This window comes from Salvelinus sp. IW2-2015, linkage group LG31 (assembly GCF_002910315.2).
Source record: "Salvelinus sp. IW2-2015 linkage group LG31, ASM291031v2, whole genome shotgun sequence".
NCBI classification, from domain to species: Eukaryota; Metazoa; Chordata; class Actinopteri; order Salmoniformes; family Salmonidae; genus Salvelinus; species Salvelinus sp. IW2-2015.
In genome coordinates, this window is record NC_036870.1 from 29,506,014 (window position 1) to 29,525,036 (window position 19,023).

The following is a 19,023-nucleotide window of genomic DNA, read 5'->3' on the forward strand; positions in this document are numbered from 1 at the left end:
TATAGATAGAGATATGAATAAAATATAGAGATATAGATATGGATGAAATATAGAGATATAGATAGAGGTATGGATCAAATATAGAGATAGATACATAGAGGTATGGATAAAAATAGAGATATAGATAGATAGAGGTATGGAGAAAATATAGAGATATAGATAGACAGAGATATGGAGAAAAATACAGAGATATAGATAGAGGTATGGATAAAATATAGAGATAGAGGTATGGATAAAATATAGAGATATAGATAGATAGAGGTGTGTATAAAATATAGAGACATAGATAGATAGAGGTATGGAGGTAAACAAAACTTGATATAGAGATGCATTTATTTATTTTATATAACCTTTATCTAAACAGGGAGTCACATTGAGATAATCATCTACTTTACAAGAGCCCTGTATACATTACAATACAATCAGCTTCAAAAAACACACACTTATATGTTAATAAAATAATAGAATTCAGCACACAATAACAAAATAAACATTTTTTCTGCAGACAGAAATATCTCTTACCTGCAAAGAGAATGATCTCTTACCTGCAGAGAAAATTATCTCTTACCTGCAGAGAAAAKTATCTCTTACCTGCAGAGAGAAAGATCTCTTACCTGCAGAGAGCATGATATCTTACCTGCAGAGAGAATGATATCTTACCTGCAGAGAGAAAGATCTCTTACCTGCAGAGAGAAAGATCTCTTACCTGCAGAGAGAATGATCTCTTACTGCAGAGAGTATGATCTCTTACCTGCAGAGAGAATGATCTCTTACTGCAGAGAGAAAGATCTCTTACCTGTAGAGAGTATGATCTCTTACCTGCCAGAGAGAATGATATCTTACATGCAGAGAGAATGATCTCTTACCTTCAGAGAGAATGAATCTTACCGCAGAAGAATGATCTCTTACCTGCAGAGAGAATGATCTCTTACCTGCAGACAGAAATATCTCTTACCTGCAAAGAGAATGATCTCTTACCTGCAGAGAGAATGATCTCTTACCTGCAGAGAGCATGATATCTTACCTGCAGAGAGTAGCCTTGTTCACACTGGAACAGCACCACGTCTCCAACCATGTAGCGCTCTCCAACCTTGATGCCATAGTTGGGGGTCTGTGGCTCTGGACAGGACTCCAGACCTATGGCTGTGGAGAATGGGAAAGAGAATTTAAAAACGTCAGTTGTTGTCACAATGTGGCAGACAAACACACGCACACGCACACACACACACACACACGCACACACGCACACACACACATCATAAAGAAATCTAATGACAGATCACCTGTGTACTCCAGATGGAATCCAGCAGCAGACACACTGATGTCTGAACTGAAACTCAGGTACAGGTTGTTGGATGTGCTGTTGAGCAACTGAGGGATGGTGGTGCCTTGGAAGACAGAGAGAGAGAGAGAGAGAGAGAACATAAGACAAGAGTTATCAATTATCCTGTTGTCTTTCCATAAATAGACATTTTCCCACAAAGAGAAATCATTATGGGAAATCAATCAATTAGTGGTTGAAGGGCACACAGTATGAACAGGTGGTTGATTTGCTTGTGTTTCATACCCTTCAGACAATACCCTCCATGGTAATGTGCTGGACATGAAACGCCAAAAATGCTAATATCAGGCATATTGAGTTCCATTAGTTTTGGATTGAAGACAGTGGCCAGGTAAACAAAACCAAGCATGGATTGCTGTCTCTTATCTTGTCCATAGACAAGTGGAATTGCCTTGGGGGTACGAACAAAKGATCCAATTCAGGAAAGTGGAAATGCTGGTGAGTTATCGCCGCTCTAATATCCCAAAGTTATTTCCGGTTGTCTGAAATAATGCAAAGGACGTTCTGAGCTAATAAGGTGAGAAATAACACMAAAAAATATCAAAATATTGTAAAGTTGTTTAGGAGCCATGAATAGGGCGACCATGTTTATCTGCACCATCTTGAAAAAAATATATGGTGTCCCCATCCATACAGCCAGCTGGGTTCTCAGTACACCACGCAGACAGGAATAAAGACCACTCCGGGAAAAAGAAAGTGTATATTCCATGATAAACTACTCATGRTGTGATTGTGGTAATGCAAGGGAACTCAAGTCCTTTTGTTTACCCAACCTAGAATACCTCACAATCAAATGCCGACCGCATTACCTCCCGAGATAATTATTTTCGGGCATCGTCACAGCCTTGTATATTCCCCCTCAAGCCGATAACATAACGGCACTCAAGGAACTACACTGGACTTTGTGTTGGAAACCGCATATCCTGAGGCTGCATTTATTGTAGCTGGGGACTTCAATAAAGCAATCTGAGGAAAACGCTACCAAAGTTTTATCAAAACATCGCCAGCGCCACTCGCGCTTCAAAATCTCTCTGCCATTGCTACTTTCCTTTCCCAGGATGGCTACAAAGCCCTCCCCTGCCTTCCTTTTGGCAAATCAGATCATGCATCCATCCTGCTCCTCCCCTTCCTATAGGCAGACACTCAAACAGGAAGTACCTGTGGTAACAGTTCAACACTGGTCTGACCTATCCGAATCCATGCTTCAAGATTGTTTGATCATGAGGACTGGGATATGTTCCAGGTTGCCTCTGAGAATAACAGTGATGTATACACTGACACGTGACTGAGTTCACCAGGAAGTATTTAGGGGATGTCGTTCCCACTGTGACAATTAAAACCTATCCAAACCAAAAACAGTGGATAGATCTCAGCATTCGTGCGAACCACCGCATTTAACCACAGCAAGGTGACTGGGAATATGCTCCAGGACAAACAGTTCAGTTATGCCCTCCTTAAGGCAATCAAACAGGCAAAACGCCAGTACAGAGACAAAGTGGAGTCGCAATTCAATGGCTCAGACAYGAGACGTATGTGGCATGATGACGCAATCGCTATCACACTGCCCTATCCCATCTGGACAAGAAAAACACCTATGTAAGAATGCTGTTCATTGACTACAGCTCAGCCTTCAACACCATAGTRCCCTCCAAGCTCATCATTAAGCTCGGGGCCCTGGGTCTGAACCCCGCCCTGTGCATCTGGGTCCTGGACTTCCTGGCGGGCGCYCCCAGGTGGTGAAGGTAGGCAACAACACCTCCACTACACTGATCYTCAACACAGGTGTGTGTACTTAGCCCCCTCCTGTGCTCCCTGTTCACCCATGACTGCGTGGCCACTGAGGTCTCCAACTCAAYCATGAAGTTTGCAGACGTCACAACAGCGGTAGGCCTGATTATGAGACAGCCTACAGGGAGGAGGTGAGGGCCCTGGCGAAGTGGTGCATGGGCACACTGCCTGCCTTTCAGGACATCTACAACACCCGGTGTCACAGGAAGGCCAAGAAGATCATCAAGGATCTCAGCCTCCCGAGCCATGGCCTGTTCACTCCACTACCAACCAGAAGGCGTGGTCAGTACAGGTGCATCAAASCTGGKACAKMGACACTGAAAAACTGCTTCTATATCAAGGCCATCAGACTGTTAAAAAGTCACCACTAGCCKGCCCCTGCCCAGTACCCTGCCCTGAACTTTAGTCACTGTCACTAGACGGCTACCACCTGGTCGCTCTACGATTCACCTTGGAGGCTACTGCCCTGTGTACAGTGCCTTGCAAAAGTATTCATCCCCTTTGCATTTTCCCTATTTTGTTGCATTACAACCTGTAATTTAAATTGATTTCATGTAATGAACATACACAAAATCGTCCAAATTGGTGAAGTGAAATGAAAAAAAATGACTTGTTTAAAAAATTCTAAAAAATAAATAACAGAAAAGTGGGGTGCGTGCATATGTATTCAACCTCTTTACTATGAAGCATCTAAATAAGATCTGGTGCAACCAATTACCTTCAGAAGTCACATAATTAGTTAAATAAAGTGCACCTGTGTGCAATCTAAATGTCACATGATCTGTCACATGATCTCAGTATATATACACCTGTTCTGAAAAGCCCCGAGTCTGCAACACCACTAAGCTAGGGGCACCACCAAGCAAGTGGCACCATGAAGACCAAGGAGCTCTCCAAACAGGTCAGGGGCAAATTTGTGGAGAAGTACAGATTCTAAAAAAATATCAGAGACTTTGAACATCCCACAGAGCACCATTAAATCCATTATTGAAAAATTTAAAGAATATGGCACCACAACAAACCTGCCAAGAGAGGACAGATTGGAGTATCTGTCCATAGGACCACTTTAAGCCGTACACTTCACAGATCTGGGCTTTACGGAAGAGTGTCCAGAAAAAGGCCATTGCTTAAAGAAAAACATAAGCAAACCCGTTTGGTGTTCGYCAAAAGGCATGTGGGAGACTCCCCAAACATATGGAAGAAGGTACTCTGGTCAGATGAAACAAAAATKTAGCTTTTTGGCCATCAAGGAAAACGCTATGTCTGGCGCAAACCCAACACCTCTCATCACCCCGAGAACAYCATCCCCACAGTGAAGCATGGTGGTGGCAGCATCATGTTGTGGGACTGGGAAACTGGTCAGAATTGAAGGAATGATGGATGGCGCTAAATACAGGGCCATTTTTGAGGGAAAGCTGTTTCAGTCTTCCAGAGATTTGAGACTGGGACGGAGGTTCATCTTCCAGCAGGACAAGGACCCTAAGCATACTGATAAAACAACACTCGAGTGGTTTAAAGGGAAACATTTAAATGTCTTGGAATGGCCTAGTCAAAGCCCAGACCTCAATCCAATTGAGAATCTGTGGTATGACTTGAAGTTTTCTGTACACCAGTGGAACCCATCCAACTTGAAGGAGCTGGAGCAGTTTTGCCTTGAAGAATGGGCAAAAATCCCAGTGGCTAGATGTGTCAAGCTTATAGAGACATACCCCAAGAGACTTGCAGCTGTAATTGCTATAAAAGGTGGCTCTACAAAGTATTGACTTTGGGGGGGTGAATAGTTATGCATGCTCAAGTTTTCTTCAAAGTGGTAGGCATGTTGTGTAAATCAAATGATACAAACCCCCCAAAAATCTATTTTATTCCAGGTTGTAAGGCAACAAAATAGGAAAAATGCCAAGGGGGTGAATACTTTCGCAAGCCACTGTACATAGTCAGTGAATACTGTTTTACCCACTTTATATGTATATACTGTATTCTAGTTAAGGCCTATCCTATTTAACTATTGCTGTACATATACTATTATTCAGATATACTACATATTCTATCCATATACTGTCCATATTGTCAATACATCTCATCACATAGAGTAGAGTGGCCTTTATTGCACCTGTGTAATGATCATGTTTTGGCTTGGCAAAGCTGCACACTAACAGGGATGTAAACAAATTTGTGTACAAAATTGAGACAAATARGCTATACTTGTGTATGGAAAATATCTTCTATCATTTATTTCAATTCATGAAACATGGGACCAATACTTTACTTTACATGTTGAGTTTATATTTCTATATTTCTAAATTCCATTCTTTTACTTTTAGATTTGTGTATTGTTAGATACTAGTGCACCGTTGGAGCTAGGAACACAAGCATATCACTACATCCGCAATAACATCTGCTGAATATGTGTATGCGACCATTAAAATGTGATTTGATTATGATTTGACAGCTTACAGAATAAGGAAACCATATGACATTTTTTTTTATTTGGGTGCACTATATAAACAGTAGCAACTCTTACATGAAGGTATGAACAGACTTCTCCTCAGGTAGTTACAGCACTTGGACAGCTGTAATCATGACAGATACTGTGTCTCTGCTCCCGCCTCCATTCTCCTAAGTGTCCTCCTGATATCGAGCTCATTCCCTCTCTAACACCCTATTGTTCCAACCTTTGTATGTGTTGGAACAAGTCAGCATCTATATCTATATGAACCAGCTGAGAACTCCACAGTGTGGTGTGGCCCTGTCATTCAAGCCTTAGCAGGGGGCTCAGATACCCACTGGAACTTCCTAATTACTGTCCACCCCTACATCCCCCRTACACCCACCTCCCCATCTCTATCCCCCATGGAGCCTGCGTTGACCCGCTGGGCCTCAGTGACAGACATGCAAACGAGKCCAGAGTGCGGCCTATGCTGGGGCCCTGTAGATGCTCATCAGCCAGGGTATTGTTTACTACAAAGTGGCTACAGAAAACAGCGGGGAAGAGCTCCCTTGACAGGCCTGGCAGGAATTGATCTGTAGCACACAGCCAGGGGAGACACATTGAACCACATGTGTTCCAACTGCTAGAATTATATGATCGTGGTCGTGGACACAGGAAGGTGTTCGTTGTGAGGGAAAATAACTTATGAAATCGTGGAGTGGACTGTGGATCTGTCTCCCTCCGTTAGTACATTCGTCACACGTGACATCTCAGACAGCACTGGCCTGATTTTGACAAAACTTGGGTAAATGATGTGTCTTGCCATAGAGACCCGGCATTTACAAAACGACACTGATTGGCCCATGTCAGGAGCTATAATAACTAACTGAAATATGTTGGTAACAGGCACTGCATCATTCGTGGGGGAATACATGTTTACTGTTGCTTCTTTTCTAACAGTAAATTATTATAATGATCTCGGAAAGGGATTTCCGTGTTATGAGATTATAGCTAGCTGCAACATGTTTCCATGAAACATAGTTGATGACCAAAYTAGGATGACATAACAGATATGATCACAAATAAGTGAAGGCGCCACAAGTGGTTGACTATTGATCCAGGAGGTAATGATTACCTGAGTAGCTGCCCAGTCTCGGAGCGTGGTTGTCACCTCCGTCATAGAAGTCCAGAGAGTCCCAGTTGTGTTCCGAAGCAAAGCTCACCACCTGGATCTGAGGCAAGGCGTTAGGACTCAGACCTTTTTCACAGTACTGAACCGACCCAAACTGTACTCAGTACTGCCTGATTCACACAGTACTATACTGGCTTGCATGGTCCTTTCCAGCATTGTTTTCAGCAGGCCAGMGCAGTACAGCACAGCACTGCTCAGTTCGGTTCGGCTCAGTTGTGTGAGACAGAGAAAGATAACTGCCATACAGAAACAGACAATTCGTCACCGCTTAAAAACCTTTGAAATACTCCAACTTAGTAAATGAACACTGTAGTACTGTAGATAATATTCAATGGAAAGAGAAAGACGAGACTTCAGGTCCAAAACACAGTGCCCACTTACAGTAAACATCTACCCTTTAAATAATTATTAAGCTATTTAAGTATTCCCTTTATTCAAGTTTAACTTCTGGTACTGCATGGCGATACTCTGAAAATCGCAAACATCTATATTCTTCCATGGTTCTTCAAGAACAGAAGAGGCTCTCTTACCTGGATTCCAGCGCCCTCGGGCACCGAGACCTTCCAGACGCAGTTCTGRTTGTTGTCATAGGGCTCGGGGTAACCCGGGGACAGGATGGTCCCCCTGCGTGCCGTCARGGTCCCTCCACACGGCACTAAGGGGACAAAGTCAAACACAGAGGGGACATACGTTAACACAGCCACGTAGTGTCTCAGATTAGCAGTGCTGAAATTGAATAAGAACAACATGACAACTGTATAAGTGCAGATACCTGTACGTATTAGGACATGCACGTATTAGGACATATGTCCTAATACGTACAGGTATCTGCACTTATACAGTTGTCATGTTGTTATTATTCAGATTCAGCACTGAGCCACTTTCTGAATACGGGCCCTGCTTTCCTCACTATCGACAGGTTAGATGACAACGTCAAGAAAACGATGCTTCAAAGGGGCAGAAGGTCGTGTTGTTGTGAGTCTGGACGGCCAGACTGCTAGCACCAGTGACAAGCACCAGTGACAAGCACCAGTGACAAGCACCAGTGACAAGCACCAGTGACAAGCACCAGTGACAGCACCAGTGACAAGCACCAGTGACAGCACCAGTGACAAGCACCAGTGACAAGCACCAGTGACAAGAAGCTGCCATGTGGGGAATCGTAGGTGGCTCGTTTCAGCTAGCTTCATTTTTGTTCTTGATACCATGTCTTGTTTTGAGGTGTTTTGACTGGTCACGTCTATGCTAACATGTCAAAAAAWTTGCTAGCTAGCTAACCAACAACTGTAACAATGTATTTSAGAGACAACAAGTGCAAATGYATTTGTTTTCAATACACATTGGAGACGAAATATAGTTTACATGTTGTTAATAATCTAAGGCAAACCCGTCTGTTTAGCCCCATTGGTTTTGTAGCTAAACAACCAATCCGTCTACAGACAGAGATATCACTATAGATGTCTGACTTAATAGWGAAGCTTCAGTGATGCCTCAGCAAATAGAAGATCCTTTGACTTACACAGACTAAAAGCATGTTGGACAAGTAACGGTTAATCAAATCTGGGATAAATGCATTCTTTGCCATGACAGACAGTGATTATAGAACGAGTAAGCAGTGGTAAAATAATGTAATACCTCACGTTGACCAATCGGAACAGTCCAAGTTTCTACGCCTATTTTCTTCGAGGCCATACCTGTTCATTCTTATCAGCCTCATACACACATCCCATCCCACCATGTGCCTATGATTCAATTCAACTTTATTTAAAAAGGGACAATGAGGCATATAAACGTCTGCCTCTGCGGTGAAAGACGTGACATTATAACCGTTTCTCCCAAGAGAGAGAGAGGCTAGGTTAAGCAATTTCCCCCTGTTTGCTGAAGGCCTGCCAAGTATTGTCTTCAAAACGCGAGAGGAGGGAGAGAGGTGGGAAAGTAGAGAGCTGTCAATAGCACAAGCTGGTATCTAATGCTGCCAGAACAGTGTGTTTTTTCTCCCCTGATCTGATGCTCAGATCCGATGATGATGCTATCTGTGAAGGATAACAGTATATACTAGAGGTCAGCACCAATCACCTTGTTTAAATAACTAAGAGAAGACTGGGACACACTGATGGCTGTCTAATATGGCAGCAGAAATGTCTGACAGATCTGAGAGTGAAGGAGAGAGAGAGCGAGGGGGAGGGAGAGATGGAGAAAGAAAGAGAGAGCGAGACATTGAGAGAGAGGGGAGAGAGCGAGGGGGAGGGAGAGATGGAGAAAGGAAGAGAGAGYGAGACATTGAGAGAGAGGGGAGAGAGCGAGGGGGAGGGAGAGATGGAGAAAGGAAGAGAGAGCGAGACATTGAGAGAGGGGAGAGAGAGAGAGGTGTTGAGAGACAGGGGGGAGAGAGCAATATATCTGTGTCAGAAGATTAAATTATTCAACAAACTCACTTCAGAGCAATTCTAACTCATCCATATTTTACAGATGATATATAAAATGCAGCGATAGTGCTCAGGTAATCACGGAGAAAATCCTATGGCCCGTATCCGTCCCACTGGAAAACAGAAATGGAAAACAGAAAAAGAAAAAACCCAAGAAGACGTGTTCTACAGCGGGGCAAAGAGGCAGCGTAGAGAAAGCAAGTCATTCAGAAATATGGCCTTGCCAACTCCACACTCCCTTATGCATTGATAAGTGGCCCTTCACCTCCACATAGCTAGATACTGGCCCTTCATTCAAAGACTAGATACTGGCCCTTCATTCAAAGACTAGATACTGGCCCTTCATTCAAAGACAGCTTGCTAGGGTCCCTTCATTCAAAGACAGCTAGATAGTGGCCCTTCATATCAAGGCTACAGCTCTGGTCAAATCCTGTTTACAAACTCTGTGTCTCCCTCCTTTGCTTTGGAGCAGGGCTTTGGATGGGTTTGACAGAAAATAACACCATGCCATTCTGTCTCTGCCAGTTAGGAGCAGGGAGCAAGCACAGATTAGATGTACTTGACTAGCCTCCCATCAGACAGGCATGCCCATCCCACCATGGACTGGGGGAAAATCCCTGCGTTATTAAATGTAGCTTGATATGAAAGTCACTCTGGCTGAAAACCAGAACCTTGAATATTRGTGTGTGATCCGCAGACAAAAAGGCAAACATCACTTTAAGAGAGAAAAGGCAGCCATTGGAAGATCATTACCATTTAGAGGCTATTTTCTGAGCTGTTTAGACATAATGAATAGACTGCAGCTCTGCTGACAATTAGTAATAATTGTAACCAGAAACTGGGCAGAGCACTCGTCGGGAAAGAGAGTGAGAGAGTCATCTCTTGCTTTAACTCTGCACTCTCATCAGAGACACTATCTCCTCTCTTCCTCTCTCTCTACCCTCTCTCCTCTCTTCCTCTCTCTCTACCCTCTCTCCTCTCTTCCTCTCTCTCTACCCTCTCTCCTCACAATGCTCTCTCTACCCTCTCTCCTCACCACGCTCTCTCTACCCTCTCTCCTCTCTTCCTCTCTCTCTAGCCTCTCTCCTCACAACGCTCTCTCTACCCTCTCTCCTCACCACGCTCTCTCTACCCTCTCTCCTCTCCAGCCTCTCTCCTCACCACGCTCTTTAGACCTGGCTGGATGCACAGCCAGGAGGAAACATTCTGCTTGTTTCAGTTAAGAGTGTGAAGGAAGGCCTCCTGAGGGACCCTCACAGCCAAAATCCCAGTCTGCTTTCATGTGCACACTCACGCTCCCACGTTAACGACTTTGCCTCACTTAAGAGGTCGGCCCGTGGTGATTGGCATGTTGATGAAGCTTGAGAGAAAGGTAGAAGACTCAGGCGTGTTTCTGACATGCGGTCACCAATCACGGTAGTCGACAATTGGCTCGGGAGTCAATCATACTGACCAATACATGTGGGTAGCGAGTCGTTCCATTGGGCCAAGGTGTCAGGGACGGTCTCACAGCGGATAGCGGTGGAACCGTGCAGGATGTATCCGGGGTTACACTCGAACAGGACTGTGGCGCCCATGGCGAAGTCGTTCCCGATCCGTTTGCCGAAGCGGGGCTCAGGGACCGAACTGCACTGGGTGGCACTGGTCCTTGGGACAGCTGTGGAGAGGAGAGGAGGTGTCAGCAAAGCAATGGAGGAAGAAGAAGACGAAGTGGGGACAAAAACATGAAATAACACAAACCCACTCTCTGGTGACAGWCTTTCAGCTATAGCTAGCTAGAGTGACATTTGATAATGCAAAAACCCTTAAATGCCATAACACAGACCACCACCAATGGTGCATTAAGGCGCTGTAAGAGGGGAAGAGAGTGTGTGTCTGTTACCTTGATCAACTTCCCATGAGTGCTCCCACACTTGAATACTGAACGCAGGTTTAGGGTTTTCACATAAACAAGAACCATCTGACTGAATCTGGCCTTTGTGTAAAAGTCTGACATATTGAAATTGGGATTAMATTTTGACCAGAACAACAGCACTGAGTTAGTGAGTGGGATTTAAGTTAGCAAGCCTTGCTTGCATGAACAAGCTATTTTAAATGATACGAGACTAGGCTAGCATTTTAGAAAGCTTTGCATGTGTAATAGAGAATTACATCCGGGTAGCAGGTACACATGCAGCGTCTGGAGTGTGTTGTTGAATCCATCAGGAGTTAGGCTAAGCATGCATCAGGGGGGGGGGGGGGGCATGAATGAGTCTTCTACACTGAGGAAGTCGCTGCTGAGTGTTAATTACGTCCCAAATGGGACCCTATCCCTATATATCGTAATACTTTTGATCAGCAGTGCACTTATGAAGGGAATGGGTGCGAAGACATACCCTCATGAGATATTCAAGGGGAGGGGGAAATGTGGCATGTGTAGAATTTGTTAAAGCTATAAGAAGCTTGATCATTCTAAGCAATTGTTGGGAGGGGATGTGAGAAGCATCTTGCTGAGCAGAGCATCCCTGTGCCTTTGATAGTGCTGAACAGACAGGTTTTGGGGCCCGGCAACGTCATCAACAGATGCTAGCTGACAGAAAAATAAAAAATGCACCCCTCCGGTTTTCGGCACACTCCTGATGAATGTAGGTACTCTATGGAAGCGTGAGTCTAAAATGTCAGACGTCTAAAAATAATCTCCTCTCATAGACACGCGCTACTCTTGAGGGCATTCTGTAAGGAAATCTTAATGAAGCTCAATCTAACTCAATGCCTGTCAGAGTTGCATATTTCAGATGTTTTTATTTCAAGTGGAGCTAGTGTATTCAAAGGATCATTAAGTATATACAGTGCGTTCGGGAAGGTATTCAGACCCMTTGACTTTTTACACTTTTAATTACGTTACAGCTTTATTCTAAAATTGATTAAATTAATGTTTTTTCTCATCAATCTACACACAATACCCCATAATGACAAAGCAAAAACAGGTTTTCAGACATTTTTGAAAATGTGTTAAAAYCTAAAAATMTAAATAGCATATTTACATAAGTATTCAAACCCTTTGCTATGRGACTCGAAATTAAGCTCAGGTGTTTGAGYTCATGTTTYCATTGATCATCCTTGAGATATTTCTACAACTTGATTGGAGTCCACCTGTGGTAAATTCAAATGATTGGACCTGATGTGGAAAGGCACACACCTGTCTATATAAGGTTCCACAGTTAACAGTGCATGTCAGAGCAAACACCAAGCCATGAGGTTGAAGGAATTAGAGTCCGTAGAGCTCCGAGACAGGATTGTGTCGAGGCACAGATCTGGGGAAGGGTAGCAAAAGATTTCTGCAGGATTGAAGATCCCCAAGAACACAGTGGCCTCCATCATTCAACAATGGAAAAAGTTTGGAACCTCCAAGACTCTAACTAGAGCTGGCCGCCCGGCCAAACTGACCAATCGGGGGAGAAGAGCCTTGGTCAAGGAAGTGACCAAGAACCTGATGGTCACTCTGACAGAGCTCCATAGTTACTCTGTTTTGATGGGAGAACCTTCCAGAAGGACAACCATCTCTGCAGCACTCCACCAATCAGGCCTTTATGGTAGAGTGACCAGACAGAAGCCACTCATCAGTAAAAGGCACACAACAGCCCGCTTGGAGTTTGCCAAAAGCCACATAAAAGACTCTCAGATGATGAGAAAGAAGATTCTCTGGTTTGATAAAACCAAGATTGAACTCTTTGGCCTGAATGCCAAGCGTTGCGTCTGGAGGAAACCTGGCACCATCCCTACGGTGAATCATGGTGGTGACAGCATCATGCTGTGGGGATGTTTTTCAGCAGCAGGGACTGGGACACTAGTCAAGAGGGAAAGATGAATGGAGCAAAGTACAGAGATGAAAACGTGCTCCAGAGCTCTCAGGACTTCAGACTGGGGCGACGGTTCACCGTCCAACAGGACAACGACCCTCAGCACACAGACAAGACAACGCAGRAGTGGCTTTTGCACAAGTCTCTGAATGTCGTTGAGTGGTCCAGCCAGAGCATGGACTTGAACCCGATCAAACATCTCTGGAGAGACCTGAAAATAGCTGTGCAGCGACGCTCCCCATCCAACCTGACAGAGCTTGAGAGGATCTGCAGAGAAGAATGGGAGAAACTCCCCAAATACAGGTGTGCCGAGCTTGTAGCATCATACCCAAGAAGACTCCAAGTGCTTCAATAAAGTACTGAGTAAAGGGCCCTAATACTTATGTAAATGTGATATTTGCGTTTTTTAAAATTTGAAATACATTTGCCAAAATGTCATTGTGTGTAGATTGATGAGGGAAAAACATTGATTTCATCAATATTAGAACAAGGCTGTAACGTAACAAAATGTGGAAACAGTCAAGGGGTCTGAATACTTTCTGAATGCACTGTATACTGTCCTTTTGAATACATAGAGGAGAGTATCATTACAGATGCAACTAAACTCAAYCCATCCCTCTGGCTTGACTGGGGTTGGATGAAAGCGAATTGCTGCAACATTTGAATAATGTCATCACAGATCTAAAATAACCAACTCTGGTACACAAAAAGGGCTTGCTTTCATATGCACTGTGTTCCTATTAGGACAGCTTAAGAGTCACAAGGATGTCCTAATATAGACACCGTACTCAGGAATAATCTATAACCTATGAAAGATCTATGGAAGACCAACCTTGATAGACAAAGTGAAAGCCCTTGGCCGTCTCCGGGCCTACCGTGGTGAACTTGATGGTTATCTGGTTACCAGTGCTCAAGGGTAGAGACTCCCCTGAAGAAAGAAAGACATTGGCAATCAAACACAATTTACAAGTCCACCGAACACAAASATTTCACGGGATGAAATGGAGGTTATTCTTCTGATTAATTTGTACATATGTGAAATCTTCATTTGACCAGTTTCTCACAGCAGGAAAATAATCCTGCAGAAACTAGAAGTGGTCATTATTATGTGGATTATTTTTAATGGACATTTATGTATGGGTTGATACACTTTCAGTTAGGATAAATCAAGTGGAAAAAGTGGAAAATACAAACTATAGAAGCCTTTTTAAACCTTGAATACACTATAATTTACATGTCCTGCAATGCAGGAAAATTCTCTGCGACAAAAGAGTGATCAAATGAAAACAGCACATCTGTAGGTTGCTGTCCAACAACGGATGATCCGACCCAGTCACAGATCAATGTATCAGAGTCCATTGGATTAATCAATCACTTTGATCTCCAATCTGGCTTTGTTGAACTCTGAAGCCTTTCAGTGCAGAACTGATCAGCTGCTGGTTCAATGTTATATTTGAAGAAGGATATTAATTTGCTTTGATAGGAGGCGTCTTATTGACTGCCAACTCCAGTCAAGCCAGAGGCACTCTCATCCCACCTCTTCTCTTCTATTTTCTTCGTCTTCGTCTTTATCTTCGTCTTCGTCGTTGTCTTCTTCTTCTTCTCAGTCTCTCTGACACTTTTGTGGTCTCATCCCCAAGATGGGATGAGGGGGAAATGTATGGCCCTGCATCAGCACTTACCTCTTTGTCAAGAACATATTTTCAAGTGTTTCTGATTACATGGTACACATTGCAACCATGTCATTTTCCACCATCACGACACACACACACACACACACACACACACACACACACACATACACATACACACACACACACACACACACACAACACACACACACACACACACACACACACACACAAGGCTCAATAGCTCAGCATAAGTGAGGGTATGGACCCAAGGGAACAGGTGCTTTTGATAAATATAATAACTATAGGTAGAGTAAATGTGGGGGAAACGGAGGCAGGGGAAGTATGTGTAACTATCATAGGGATCCATCTTGGGCTTTGTTCTCTTATGTGTGTAGCTCAGAGTTCTCACAATTCATTTGAGATTTTCATGGAACGTGAATGTGGTGTACTGGGATTCTGACACAGAGTGGTGCTGGAGACTAAAATGATACCAAACAATAGGGTTGAATGTGTGATTAATGCATAGCCCTACAGATGTGGCCACAAAGCCCTCAAAGAGCAAGCGGCAAAAAGGTGACAAAAGGAAAAACTCAACAACAAAAAACTCCAGTTCTGTGCTGCTGTTGCTGACTGTGCTGCTGTTGTCTGTCCTTGTGTTGCGTTGCTTTTTGTATTACCTGAGTGGGAGCCAGAGAGAGAAGACAGGAGTGGAGACTGCTGCGTAGGCCCATCATAAATGTCCACCACGTCATTGAGTGACGTCTGGAACAAGACAAACTGTCCAAACAACACTGAAGGAGAAAGAGAGAAAGAGAGAAAGAGAGAGAGAAAGAAAGAGGGAGAGAGAGAGAGGTTGACGTGTGAAACTAAACAAAAATATTAACAAACAAGCTAACACCATTGTGTTAACATCATTCATAATTTCACAGGCGTAATGTTATATACGGTGGCCATTTAGAAAATGCACGAGAGCTTAATTGTGACATCTATTTTGGCCCCCCGAAGCCAGTAAGTCTCAGCGCATAGTAGGTACTAAAGCGCGGCAAAATAGATAAAACGGGTCGTTATACAATTACTGTTTTGTCAACTGCTCCTGCTCTCTTTAGCGACGAGCATATTGAGATGCTTTATATTGTATTTATTGTGCCAATAACATCATAAAAGTACATMATTATTCTTCATTACAACAGCAGTGACCTTAAAGCTGAAGCAAGGACTTCCAGAGGTAACAGGGCTGTATGTTTATTTCAATATTTGAATTGAAAACCTCTCGGGGACCATTCTCTTTGTGTTTGGAGCGAAGCCACAGTAAACTGGTGCACCCTGGGGGCTCCCTCTCCACTGTGTACAGTAATAAAGAAGTATCCTAATTTAGCCTCCCTAACCGCTTTGAGAGAGTCATTGTGAAGGCAGAAAAAACTGATTACCCATCCTACTCATTAGCATTACAAAACTCTACTGTACTCGCCCTAAATTGTTATGAAATGACAATTTTTCTGTTAAGACTACTTCTTCTCAGGAGAAACAGTAAGTTGTAAAGGTGTCCGTATACCTAGGTTATGCTTCGCAAGTGACCGTCCGTGCTCGCATACTCCCTAAAGACCAGAAAYACTTCCTCAAAATAGTCTGAATTAATCAAAGACAAATCAAGAAATATGTCAATAATTTTGACGTTTTTACAGAGGAGGTCTTTGTTGCTCAATTTTACATCTAACTAAGATGTTTGGTGAAGTATTTCTCAAGTGAAAACATTTGCTTAAACACTTCATGTTCCCACTCCTACTAGGAGTAGTACTGTTGACCAATCACAGACAAAGGGGCGTAGACATCGGCTACCGAACTTCGACCTGTCTCAATGAAAATTGTGTGCACTAACAGCCCCCAGCCAAGAAACTGCCCGAAGACCAAAACAAACAAAAACGTCACAAAATGTTATCATAATATATGGACGAACTGTTTCGACTGGGAAGCATACAGTAAACATAAGTAACTTCACTAAGGCAAAGGTAGTTGCTGATTTCTCTAACATTACATTCTCCCTGACCCAAATTAAGTTCAGTTTCCAACACGGACGGCCCAATGATGTAGGCCTTACCCAGAATTCCCAGGTTTTCTAGAAATGAAATTTAGATGATTTTTTCTGCTTATTTCTGCTTATTCTAGGAATCTTCCAACTGGGACTTCTGGAAAACCTGAGAGTTTGGAGAAAGTTACCGCAATTTTGTAACCCTAGGCCCACTTTAAACTAACTTTTGAATTTTAAGTGATCTTGAAATGATGAGATCTAAATCCTACGAATTATCACCTTAGATAATATATGAGACTAGGGAGGAACACTAAATGAACTCACTTGCACCATCTTGCCCTACTAACTGTGGATTAGGAAGTTAGTTAAAGAGGTGAATTAATCTACTAGAAGTTAGTTTTAAAGAGGATAATGAATCAACTAGAAGTTAATTAAAAGAGGCTAATTAATCTACTAGAAGTTAGTTAAAGACGTGAATTAATCTCCTAGAAGTTAGTTAAATAGGTGAATTAATCTACTAGAAGTTAGTCAAAGAGGCGAATTAATCTACTAGAAGTTAGTTAAAGAGGTGAATTAATCTACTAGAAGTTAGTTAAAGAGGCGAATTAATCTACTAGAAATTAGTTAAAGAGGTGAATTAATCTACTAGGGCTCAGGGCAAAATGCATCTCTACGTACCAATAAGCTTATAGGACTGTTATGTTGTGATTACGCCCAAAGCTTCTCACATAGGGTGTCTCATTACACCCCATAGTCATCCTGATAGTAAATAAACTTTTTCTTTTTAAAATATTTTTTTAAGGGGTGGATSAGTTTAATATTGTTGCTTCCATCAATGTAAGTGTCTGCATCATTTCCAATCCCCAATATATTTTTKGRGTAAATATATCCATATACATACACATACATACACATATGCATACACATATATACATACACATACCTATATAGATATACATACATTTAAAAAAAATATATACCTTTATTATTCCCCACACACCCTACCACCCTTCCCCCAATTGGAGTAAACCAATAGACAACAGCACCCAGGCTTCCACCCTCAGTCCACACATCTTATACACATTTTACAGACACAATCTATTTTACAATAGTTATATTTTGTTTGTTTTTAGTCCTTCCTCTATTTCTGATGTCCATCCAGTTTGATTTCTATTTGTAACTGTGCTATTTGACAACGTTTCTGAACCTATATACATTTTACAGACCCCGTATGTTTTACATTGGTTATCTTGTTATTAGTCCCACCCTTCAGCTCCATTCAACCCCTCCCATCTATTTCTTAACACCATCCATTCTATTTGCCATATATTTTTCAACTGTACTGTGATGCTTCACAAAAGTACTGAACCTTTCTATTCTCATAGCTTCTACAGATTGTAAATTAAAAATAAACATTTTTGCTAAAATAATTATTATATTATTGATTGATTAACTATGGCTTTTGAAATCACCCAGTATTGCTATCTGCAGCGTTAGTTCTAGGCAAATGTTGCAATTCTTCAGCCATTTCTGGACCTGTGACCAAAAACGACCTAAAATATACTTTGTGGAGGTCATACATTCATCTTTCCTGATTCCCTTTGATTTCTTGCCTTAATGAAATTGTATCTTTACGCTAACAGTCGCCATGTGAATCCCATTCAGGAGCCCTATGTATCATCCGTCTCAAACTAGGAGAGCTGATTAAGGATCATTTTAGCCTTTTATTTTAAAACATTTTAAATAATTGTTTTTGATTACGGCACCTGATATTCCCAGGCGGTCTCCCGTCCCAATACTAACCAGGCCCGACCCTTAACAAATGTGTTCAGGGTGGCATGGTCACAAGCTTATTATTTTTTACTCCATTTTCTCCCTGAATTAGGTCCCGTGGCTCGTCTTTGCATCTCCTCAATGGGCTCGGGAGAGGCGAAGGTCGAGTCATGCGTCCTCCGAAACATGACCTGCCTGGCCATCTACTTCTTTCCACACTGTGTGCTGTCCTATGGGGCTCCCAGTCACAGCCGGTTGTGACACAGCCTGGGATTGAACCTCAGGCTTTAGCAGCGCCTCAGCACTGCAGTGCTTTTGACTGCTGCGCCACCCAGGACCCAGTGTAGTCTTTTAGATCACAATGAATGGCACTACATGGACAGGGGGGAGCTGATCCTACTCTGGCACACATGATACATTTATTTATTTATTTTTAAATTAAATTGTATTTATTTTACCTTTATTTAAAAGAACAAACTCTTATTTACAATGACGGCCTACCCCGGATGACGCTGGGCCAATTGTACGCCGCCCTATGGGACTACCAATCACGGCCGGATGTGATGCAGCCTGGA

At 42.7% G+C, this 19,023-nt stretch overlaps 1 protein-coding gene across 1 annotated transcript in view; it reads right to left on the reverse strand.

Annotated features, from left to right (window-relative positions):
* LOC111955787 (CUB and sushi domain-containing protein 3-like) overlaps nucleotides 1-11,397 on the reverse strand; it is a 25,372-nt gene extending 13,975 nt beyond the window's left edge. The window contains exons 1-6 of the mRNA XM_070436404.1: nucleotides 11,328-11,397; nucleotides 10,630-10,833; nucleotides 7,281-7,405; nucleotides 6,694-6,790; nucleotides 1,284-1,388; nucleotides 1,025-1,143 (exon numbers count right to left, since the gene is read on the reverse strand). Coding sequence (XP_070292505.1) covers nucleotides 1,025-1,143; nucleotides 1,284-1,388; nucleotides 6,694-6,790; nucleotides 7,281-7,405; nucleotides 10,630-10,833; nucleotides 11,328-11,397 — 720 coding nt within the window. The remainder of the gene's footprint in view (nucleotides 1-1,024; nucleotides 1,144-1,283; nucleotides 1,389-6,693; nucleotides 6,791-7,280; nucleotides 7,406-10,629; nucleotides 10,834-11,327) is intronic.
* Between the last annotated feature and the right edge of the window lie 7,626 nt (nucleotides 11,398-19,023).